Source organism: Lutzomyia longipalpis, chromosome 1 (assembly GCF_024334085.1).
Source record: "Lutzomyia longipalpis isolate SR_M1_2022 chromosome 1, ASM2433408v1".
NCBI classification, from domain to species: Eukaryota; Metazoa; Arthropoda; class Insecta; order Diptera; family Psychodidae; genus Lutzomyia; species Lutzomyia longipalpis.
This window is the reverse complement of record NC_074707.1, coordinates 30023313-30034871: the sequence shown is the minus strand read 5'-3', so window position 1 is coordinate 30034871 and position 11559 is coordinate 30023313. Positions and strand designations below refer to the sequence as shown.

The 11559-nt window shown below is 34.8% G+C and overlaps 1 protein-coding gene across 1 annotated transcript in view; it reads left to right on the top strand.

The window, feature by feature from the left end:
• Positions 1-8070, top strand: part of LOC129785850 (headcase protein) — an 82593-nt gene extending 74523 nt beyond the window's left edge. Inside the window, exons 3-6 of the mRNA XM_055820494.1 lie at positions 3796-3984; positions 5320-5408; positions 5614-5713; positions 6715-8070. Coding sequence (XP_055676469.1) covers positions 3796-3984; positions 5320-5408; positions 5614-5713; positions 6715-6888 — 552 coding nt within the window. The 3' untranslated portion in view covers positions 6889-8070. The remainder of the gene's footprint in view (positions 1-3795; positions 3985-5319; positions 5409-5613; positions 5714-6714) is intronic.
• Positions 8071-11559: the final 3489 nt, after the last annotated feature.

The window sequence follows — 11559 nt, the reverse complement described above, 5'->3', positions numbered from 1 at the left end:
AATCCTGGGATGACTTCCACAATCCGGAGATCACTCCATCATTACTAATGAGAAGTGACCACAAAATTGACGAAAAACCCACAAATTTGCCCCACTATACATTATTCGTCCAGAACTTGTTAATCCTGGGATGACTTCCACAATCCGGAGATCACTCCATCATTACTAATGAGAAGTGACCACAAAATTGACGAAAAACCCACAAATTTGCCCCACTATACACTATTTGTCCAGAACTTGTTAATCCTGGGATGACTTCCACAATCCGGAGGTCACTCCATCATTACTAATGAGGAGTGACCACAAAACTGACGAAAAACCCACAAATTTGCCCCACTATACACTATTTGTCCAGAACTTGTTAATCCTGGGATGACTTCCACAATCCGGAGGTCACTCCATCATTACTAATGAGGAGTGACCACAAAACTGGCGAAAAACCCACAAATTTGCCCCAGCATACACTATTTGTCCAGAACTTGTTAATCCTGGGATGACTTCCACAATCCGGAATTCACTCCATCATTACTAATGAGGAGTGACCACAAGACTGACGAAAAACCCACAAATTTGCCCCACTATACACTATTTGTCCAGAACTTGTTAATCCTGGGATGACTTCCACAATCCGGAGGTCACTCCATCATTACTAATGAGGAGTGACCACAAAACTGACGAAAAACCCACAAATTTGCCCCACTATACACTATTTGTCCAGAACTTGTTAATCCTGGGATGACTTCCACAATCCGGAGGTCACTCCATCATTACTAATGAGGAGTGACCACAAAACTGACGAAAAACCCACAAATTTGCCCCACTATACACTATTTGTCCAGAACTTGTTAATCCTGGGATGACTTCCACAATCCGGAGGTCACTCCATCATTACTTATGAGGAGTGACCACAAAACTGGCGAAAAATAAAAATTTTTGCCCCAGCCTCCCCTAATTTTCCAGTACTTGGTAATCCTGGGATGACTTCCCCAATCCGGAGGTCACTCCATCATTACTTATGAGGAGTGACCACAAAACTGGCGAAAAATAAAAATTTTTGCCCCAGCCTCCCCTATTTTTCCAGTACTTGGTAATCCTGGGATGACTTCCTCAATCCGGAGGTCATCCCATCATTACCAATAAGGAGTGACCACAATTCCGGCGAAAAATAATTTTTTTTGCCCCAGCCTCCCCTAATTGTCCAGGACTTGTTAATCCTGGGATGACTTCCTCAATCCGGAGGTCATCCCATCATTACCAATGAGGAGTGACCACAATTCCGGCAGAAATACCAACATTTTTCATCAGCATCCCCATCATTGGGATGCAGAATTGTGGCCAAATTGTCATAATCTCGAGGCAGGAAGCACTTATCCGGCAATGTTCATCCCATTCCCGGAACAGGAATGAGGAGAAATAGTGGCCAGGATTGTTCAATCAAGCTTCCTGGACATAGATGGGCGAGGAAGAAATACCCATCTAGCGCTAGAGTTCGAATGTCGCTCGAGTGTCGTTTACGAGAGAGGGAGAAGGCGCAATACGAAAAATGAATGCGTTAGAAGAGATTAAAAAATGCAAGCTTTCAAAGCTCAAAGCTCATCACGACACTATAAGGTCGTGGAGCTTGCGGTATTGAGCTGTGAATTCACCCTTTTAACACCCCCACAGAAAGAAAGCTCATGGAAAGCTGCCTGGTGAGAGTACAAAACAACGTCCCTGCTTGGTTTCTTTCTCCAAATGTTTCCGAGGAAAACGATAGATATTGTGCAATTCAACTCTGCGAACAACAATAATCCGAAATTCTGGCGACGACAGGTTTGTTTATTGGCTTGAAGGGTGTCGTTTTCCATTGTGCTGTGGCTTTCTTTCTCCCACCCAAAAAAAGGGCCAATCGCTCCAAGTATTGAAATTGTCCAACCCATTGATGTGTTTAAACGTTTCATTAAAAAAAAAAGTTAATACGAAATGGTGTGTACCTGCTGAATAGAGTAAATGACTATGAAAATGGGAAAAGCGAAAATTCATTTGATGGTGGATCCTTCCTTAAATTTTAAACACACAGGCAAATTGCACGTTTCTGAAACATATACACTGTACAACTACATACTTCTTGTAGCTAATATAAAACTGAAACTGGTGGTGCTCTGGTCTAGAATGGATATGGCAATATTAATTATTTTTTTTGGTACACCATGTGCAATGGTGAGACTTTTCCTCTTTCACCCCTACATGCATCCTGGCACAGTGAATTTTCTCCAAGTTCTCTGTGGCATCATATTTATGTGTCTGGGAACCGTTGTGCTTGTACTCCATCTCACCGTCCCAACTTTGCCAATTTTGCTGAAATTCTCTCCCGCCCAATGGTATAGGTAAGAGTTGGACCAGAGAGAGAAGTTATGTAGTGCAAGAAGGAAAGAACTTTTCACTGGATAATTGCATACATCGCATTAAAGTATATATTCCAAACGTGAAAATTTCTGCCAAATAAGCGGAAATGTTCTCTCATTTTGGAAGTAATAAGTTCATTTTGTATACACTTGTAAAATGAGGATTTACTCCTTTCATTTTCCTCTAATAAGCTGAAATTGCAACAGATATGAACAGGATATTACTTTACTTTTCACATTGTTCAACTATGCTATATAGCAGAAAGGCCAAAAATCAAAGAAAGAAAATGCCATAGAACCAGAACTTTTTTTCTGTCAATACTTGTGTTTCTGATTGCGAAGAAATCTTTGAAGAAGTTAATATCCTATTTTGGTCAGTTTTCGTCTCATTTTTGTCAATATGTACATTTTATACCTACTACTGTCGTGCACCAAGAGCAGCCTATACTTTAAGTGCAGTTTATGCCAGGATATAAGATAAAGAAGTATGAGGAAATTTAAATTTAAATGGCGACATTGTTAGCGATTCTCTGGGTTAGTTTTATGTTCTGCAATATCTACGACATAAGTTCTTGTTCCCTCAACAATAGAAAGTTTTCCATTAAGGTCGAGAAAATTACATTACAACCCAAGTGTCTTCTCTCCCACACATTTCCACACAGATGCTCCCTGGCACCTCTACCATTTTCACATATAAGTTTAGAATTTCTATTTAATTTTGATTTATTTTAATTCACTTTCCCTCACTTTGCCGCCGTTATACGAGCACGTGAAAGGGAAAGAAGAAATTATTAAAATTTCCCTAGAGAACACAATTTTAATATGACGACGGTTTCCTTGAACGAGCGAACTTTAAACCTCCGAAAAGAGCATAGAGAAAGGTAGCCATAAGGAACAAGATGTGAAAAATTTATGAAAATCGAATCGATAAAAATGAAATATATGAAATTTTAATACATTTTGCGAAAATGCCAGCAGAGATTTAATGAATGAGTCGTTGACATGAGCTTCTTGAGACGAAAAGGACAAATCACCGGATGAGAAATGAATGACCTCTTATTATGTATATACATATAGATATAACGTCTTGCTGTCTAACAAAAGCTTGATCGAAATTTCATTTGAGAAAACTTTCTTCAGTACTTCAGAGAACTTTTCACACAACTCATCGTAAAATTATAAAAGAACAAGGATTTGGGCACAATGCTTTAATTTGAATGTCTTTTAAAATGAGTACAATAAATTTAAAGTCTTTTCACAAAATCTTTATTTGGATAAGTAAAATTTCTTTAAAAAACATAAAATTCAGTTCAGTAAAAACTGTTTCCTTATGTTCTGTAAAAACAATTATTCAGTATTTCATCCTGATTATTTTACAAAAATAAAATAAATACTTTTCTTCTATTTACAGATGGAGGATGAGGGCAATCATGGCAATGATGAGACGAGATTATTTATTTTGTCATCACTGGCTTCCCAGCAGAAGAGTCGTGTAGCATGCATCCTGTGCGAAGAGCCAATGTATGTTTTCGACAGGTATCCTCTTGTGGATGGAACATTCTTCCTAAGTCCAAAACAGCACGCAAAGGGATGCATTGAGGTTAGTAATGGCCCTTGAATACCTTAACCTTTGCGTTCACACACATTTTCCACAATAATTACTACATTAAGCCGTATTAATCATTGAGCCAATTACGCCCAAATACCACCCGCACTTACTACTATCGTGCTTCACGGCACGACTCAGCGACGGTGCAATGCTTTAAGAAGATACACAATGTCGACTATGTACTGTATAATATAATTATTTTCACCTTTACCTCGGTGTCTGCCTGTCTGTCTGTCTCTTCGTCTGACGGTTGATTGTCTGGATGGAACGGTGGTCTCTGTTGAGACTTTTGTGTGTCATCCTGTCGTGTGGCTTCTGGTGCACATTGTTGTCTTATATGAAGAATGATGCTCACAGAGGCGTTTCGCAGATTCTATTGAGAGTTCGCGACGTGGATCAGATTTATGGGAATTGCATTCAGATGGTTTTGCATTGTTGGACTTCACATAGTTGAATTTTTTTTTGCCTTTTCGTTTTTTTCTCTATATGTTGATGAATTGAGTAGTTAGATAACACCTCTCTTGCTTCCATTACAATTCAATTTCACGCGGAGACAATTTACACTCCTGTGGTCACTAACTTCATTTGGCATGTGACCCACTTTGAGGCCACAAAACTATGTATGGTACATAGTTTGTATATCCAATAGCTCGTCACAATTTATGCACTTTTGTAAACGTTCCACCGTTATATAAATTATTATTGTCTCGCGTGTGTACATCGTTTTTAAAAGAACTATAAGTTGTCAGTTACCCCCTCGTATCCCCCCAATTTCTGTTTTTCATCACCAAAAGTCAGGTGAAATTATCTACCCGAAACGTAAATTGTTCATACCTTAAATCGATAGCTCAATAAATAATTAACTAAATAAACTGAAGGTAAAAGCTTTTTTATTTTCTTCAATGCATAATTTATATTTTTTTCTTTTTTGGAATTATCAAGAGCGTGATTTATCACAATATTTAACCGATTATCTTTTCTTTATGAATCATTGATTGCCTGTGGTTAATAGCTGCTGAATTATATTTTGTGGTGGATAATAAGACAATGAAATTTCCCTTTTAATGTAGTAAAATCACCATTCTTTGTTCTGTCTTCTCGCGGAGTAATCATTTCGTCATTTTTGAGATGTTGTTGAAAAAAAAGCAATTGGGCTGTATTGTTGAGTGACATGATCTTTTACCTAAAAAAAAGCGTAATAATTTATGATTCATACAACCTATATTCAATATGTTATTAAATTTTATATTCTTAAATTGAACTGTTATTTATTAACTGAAATATTTGCGTATAAATTGTGGATTTTAATCCAATATGCAATTGCAGGTAAAATATGAAGGACGCACACAATATTTGACGTCAGTATGCATGGGATGTCTCGAGGGTGTTTCATCCGATCGAATTATACGTTGCAGGTAAGCTGAAATAGTATTTCTCATATTATTCAACTCCTCTCAGATTGATTAAGTCAGAAAGCCTTGATTGTATGCATAGCCGAATATTTGGTATCTAAAGTGACCTTTAAATTATGTATTTAGTATAAAACTCCCTGTTTTGCAGTCAAATCAGCATAACTTTAAGTTCATTTTTCATAATACAATATTCGTTTCTTTCTTTTAGATTTTGCGGCCAAAAATGGGATGGATCATCCCTTGTATTGGGTACTATGTATTCCTATGATATTTTTGCTGCAATGCCATGCTGCACCGAACGATTAAAGGTATGTAGTTAAACCTCTAAAAGAGAACGTTAGCATATATTTATTTATATAATTTTACACAATTCACCTTCTTGTCTACCGTAAATCCTTGACATAATTTTAAAAGTAAAACAAAAAAAAATACATATAATATGTACAAAACATATCGGACAGTCTCTCTCATCCTCTTCTTCGGCTTCAAAGATACAAAAGCGCGCACCAAAAGTCGCAAGTTAATGAAGATAAGATGCTATGTAATTGTAATAAAATGAAATATATTGGTTGCGTTGTATAATTCCTATACAAGACGGCAGAAAAGAAAGTTGGGTAAAGCGTAATATATGTATAGCGAAATGCAATGCAAAAGTCATCCATCAAACCACCGTCACCCATGAATCATGAAAGCAATTGAGTTTGCTGAACGCTAAACACTCTCTTTGCATATTCCCATCTCACCATTTAACCAAAGAAACAACCCTTTTGCAGGGATCTTCTCCATTCCAACATTACACCCACACTGCTCGCCATTTGTGGCCAAGCACACGGAGCCAGTGTCGACAAATCCCATGAATATTTTTACGAGGCCAGACAGATATTTATGTTTATAAAATATTTTTATTGCCATATTTTTGCAATATTTCAAGGGAACAAGAAAATCGCGCTTTTTCACCAATTTTTTTGACTCTTCATCCAGTCCATATTTCAAAATATATAATTTCCCATCCACTTTATTATCATCATCTACCCATGAATATTATCGAAGAATTATTGAGGAAAATTTATATGCCATAAATAACCATATTCTTTCCATTTTGACCACTCAATAAGCCATTCATATAAAATGAAAATTTAATTTTCAATAGTCGGCCAATATAGTCAAAACATTTTCTGTCATCAACTGATTTAAATAGTCCAAACAAATGCAGAATGAAAGACATTTTATAAATTGTCTAATTTGAGAAAATCCCAATTTAAGAGTTTTTTTTATTATTATTTTTACACTGGAAATTATTATTTCGCAGTGTAACAATTGCTTCAAGTTGCTTCTACATCCCAATCAACGATTGAACTTCTTCAGCGACTACAGCCACTTGGTATCATGCCCATATTGCACAAGTCACGATACGCACTTCGTGAAACCACTAGCCTACTGCTACACCAAGCAGCCCCTACAGGTCTTCCAGCAGTGGCCATAACATGAAGCCCCGCTGGAGTCTCCTACGCCACCACCACCGCTACTGCCCCACAAGTCAGTGGCGTTGCAGCAAGTTAGAGGTACGACAAGCCAAGCATTTAACTCAAGCAATGATTCAATTGTGAGCTCCATAATGCAAGAGCTCAAAACCATGAAGCTCGGCCATGGGTACATGGAGCCAGGTATTATGCCTCTCTCCATGGTCAGTACCGGAGATTCCAGCAGTATTCCCAAGCAGCAGTTAGGTGCCTGGGGTAAGAATTTATCATTGTGGGGCATTCCGCCAACTAGTCCCTGCTCTACTACCTCAATGAGGAATGCGTTTCAACAGAGCAGCAGCCATAGTACCAGCAGTAAGGAGTCCCTGTGGACTTCCACCCAGTCTTCACCAATTAGTCACCCGTTGGGCACAAATTTGTGGGAGAGTCCCGTGTCTAAGCTCTCTCAAGCTACCCTTATGTCCTCGGGCTCGTCCTCCAGTAAAGATTCCGTGAATTCAATTTGGTTCACACCACCCCAAATACACAGCCCAAATGCTATGGTGACATCAACGCCAAATGGTAAGGCGACCTGTGATGTGTGGGATGTCCTGAGGACGCCACCAGTGCAAAAGAACGGAGACACCATTCCAAGGCTCGTGAGGCCCCAAGAAATTTCCAATACAAATGGTTGGATTAGTGATTTGTCGAAGTCTTCGAAAGATTCCGTTAGCTCTCTGTGGGCCACACCAACTACACCACCGGCCAACACCTACACTGGCGCTACATATGCACCCAATTCTGCCGGAAAGATGCTCCTCCAGACCGATACTTATGCGGCAAAGCGTCTAACACCACCAACAATGCAACCCTTAATGAATGATAGTCAGAATGCAGCAAATTCGTGTCTGCAGCTCTTTTCCGATGAATTCCTAAACTATCTCAATATGATCAATTAATTTATATTTCTTAGGACAATTTAATCATTCACCATCCCATGTCCATCATCCTTATTATTTTTTCTTCCAACCATCACATAATTGTTGATTTTTTCCCCATTAAACAATTTTTTAGTTAGGAATGCAAGAGATATAAGAAATAATTTGAGATATATGCTTGTTTACTTTAGAATTGATTTTGATTTCTTTATTGTTTTTTTTTAATTAGTTTTTTTTTCTTTAATATAATAAATTCATCAAAGAAAATTCCTCGGCAAGTGTTGTTGCTTGAGCAAATTCTTACGTAAATGTGGTATATAAAACATATATACATTTTTTGATACTGTCGCAAATATAAATTGTAGTCTAATCATCCCCCAAAGCGCAAATCACGTGGAATTGAAATGTGCACCAAGGTGGATTTTGAGAAAGCATATAAAGGTAAGGGAATATTTTATATTATATATATACATAATTTCTCCCAGTAGCCATATATTATAAAGTCACTGATGACAAATTAGACCTCAATAACAAAGAGAAAAAAAATATAATTGCAGTGATAAAGATTTTTTTACACAAAATGATGCGTGAAGCAAAACGATTACTTCTAATGCGTAATAAGTGTGTTTTAGAGTAAAAAAATAGGATTTCCAGGTTTTAATATTAAAATAAAATAAAAATGAAAAAATGTGGTAAGAGATCAAGCTTAAGTAGAAAGGGGTTAAAAGAAACCAAAAGATCCATACATTTTTACTATAAAAGATTAAACTCTAGGGATTGTGAGTGGATTTCACAAAAAAATGTAAAATGTACATAATTTTTTCAAAAGAAATCATTTAAGTGGGCAACGAGAAATAGATTGAATGAGATTTGCGTGGGATGAGTTGAAAACTCGCTGTGACCGAATCATTCAAATTAAAGTAAGAATTTAGTTTAGGTAGAAGCTTAAAAAGTCATTGGCATAGGATTGTACTAAGCAAAAAAAATAATCAATGTGACATTTTAAGTTGAAAACTAATAATCTGTATTCAATTTATTTCGTTATTTTTGTGTTTTTGTTACATTTACACTTTTAGACTCTTCAGATTTTGAAAAAAAAAAACAATTGGACGCTGATTTCGAAGAATCATTTGAAATATAAAATTTCAAGGAATTATGCCAAAAAAAATTGAAAAATTTCAAGCAAATTGCATTAAATTAGTCTTCTAGTTTTGATATATACATAGATAGGTGATATGAAATAAGAAATTTTGAATAAAAAATGATCATGTCAAGTGATTCTTTTTAGCGTAAAGTGATATTATTGTCTATAGAAATCGGACAAAATAAGAAACAATTTCATCATGAAATGAAATATTAAAAAAAAGAAACTGCTTCTACGCGTTTTAGGAAACCAAAAATTATATAATTCAATGTAGGAGAAAAAATGTCGCCTATTGAAATTTAATGAGAAAATCATTTCGAGATTCGGATAGACTTTGATCGTATACCTTTTTGAGTAAAAAGAAAAATAAGCAGATATCGATTAAGATGTGTAGTTTCACTTACTTATAGTGTTAAGAGCTAAATATTTATACTTTTAAAGTTTCGCCAGCAAACGAAGATCATCGAGTCGATGCGAAAGAACTCATTGTATTGGACAGCCCTAAATTAAAATTGCCGAATTCAAACTGAATGCACTTTCCGCAAGCAATAGATTCATTTTCTTTGTAATCTTCTTCTCTTCCCATATAAACAAAAAATATATAAATAGTAAGAGCGAGATTGTGTGAATGATGATTGAATGATATGTGTTTTGAGTGGTTTTTATTTTTATTTGATAAAAAAAGAAGAAATAGCAAGATGAAAAAGAAAACATCAAAATGTACGATTTTGAAATCTTGCGAAAGGAAAATCTAGTTTAAATTGTATTAATGTAAAATGGAAAATTTCAATATAAAACAGACCATATATAACTATTTAATATTAGTGTTTTATATGCATTAGTCATGTCGTTTCCCTGTAATGCAAAATAATTTAATTCATACAAAATTTAGTTCTATGTTTGACCAATTTTAACAATTAAACGGTGAACCAACACGTTAAGCTGTTTGAATCAATTTTCATTTTAACAATGTTTAATAACAAAATATTATGTGATTCTACGTAAATAAATAAATTTTGCAATTACTGATTGTACCTCATCGTGGTACACTTCTCCAATGATCCGTTTCAATTTTTACAATTCGGTGAAGTAAATTTTATGGGGGACATAATAGCTCACTGATAAAAGTATTTGAAATGAAAGAAAAAGTAACAAGAATAATATTGAATTGATTTTCTGGAGAATTGTATCACATTTTGGATTTTTAAATGGAAGAATATGTGAGTGCGATGGGAGGGTAAATTTAAAGTAAAATAATTTAATGCAAAGAATTATGAAGAAAAGTAAATAAAATTTAATCCAATATATTATTATTATTGTAATACCAACTTATGTAGGCAACACAAAATTAAAGTAAATGGAAAATTTGTACTTCTTATAAATATATCAAGATTATGGGCACCACGAATGAGCTGTGAGATCACAAATCAAGTCTCCTAAATAATTATACTATTTTAGTTGGTCATTTTCGCCCCATCATTATTTGACAATGAAGAAAGCAAATCGCCAGAATAATCATGGAATTTTTGCAAAGATCCACACAGTCAAATACAAATGATAAGGTGATGACTTCACTTCGAATTATGACAAAGAAGTGAATTCCATTGTTGCATTTGGGGCAACCTTCTCAGATCATCTGATGAAATCACGTACAAATGGGGACTTGCAAATGTGCTCTTAGGTTCATTCGCATGGTCTTCCTATATATTATTATTATTAATTATTATTATTATATTATTATAAAGGCAAATGAAAATTCACACGTATACATACATATAATCATAAAAAGAGTTTTATTCATTACCTATGTGACGTCAAAATGTAATGTGTGAAGATATTTATGAGAGATTCTAATCAATTAAAATCAGGATAAATAGTAAATTTAAAAAAAATCATTAAACATCTTATTCGGTTTCCTTCAGCAACACAAACATTTAGCACTTTATGTTCAGTGGTGTACATATAAATCATTGTGTAGTTGCTCATTTCATTTTTATAAAATATTTTTGAAAAATTTGTAAAGATTTCAGAATTAACATTTACTCATTTAAAGAAATTTTTAATAGTCCAATTTTTTTTCTTAAGAGTACAATAAAAAAAATTCTTTTACTACTTTTTTTCTAAAATTGTTCTACAAAAACCAGCAAAATAAAATTTAATTACTTGTTCAATTCTTGTGTATGCTTATGAGGGTTACTACTATTTAACATGATAAGGTCCAAGGAAATAGTGCTCTCCTACAAATCTGTAGTTGAACCAATGAACGTACCATTTCTTCTAATTCGACAAGATTATCTAAAATGTCGTTAGTAGAAGTAGGTAAATAATTTTGCGTCAAATAAAATGCATAAATATACCAAAAGTACATTTTATTCAATAAACAAACTAACCCGTCATCAAACTACAATAAATGAAGAACAAACGATATAGCAAAAAAAAAGTTGTAAAGTACATTAGAAAACCAAAAAAACAAAAATAGTAAATGTCATTTTAATAAAATGTACAAAACTTGATTTGAATTATTTTCGATTAATAACGATGAGATTGATCGTAAAATAATTCTAACCGGGGTCATCGCCTTTCAACTGTTTTGAAAACGATGTACAAAAGTG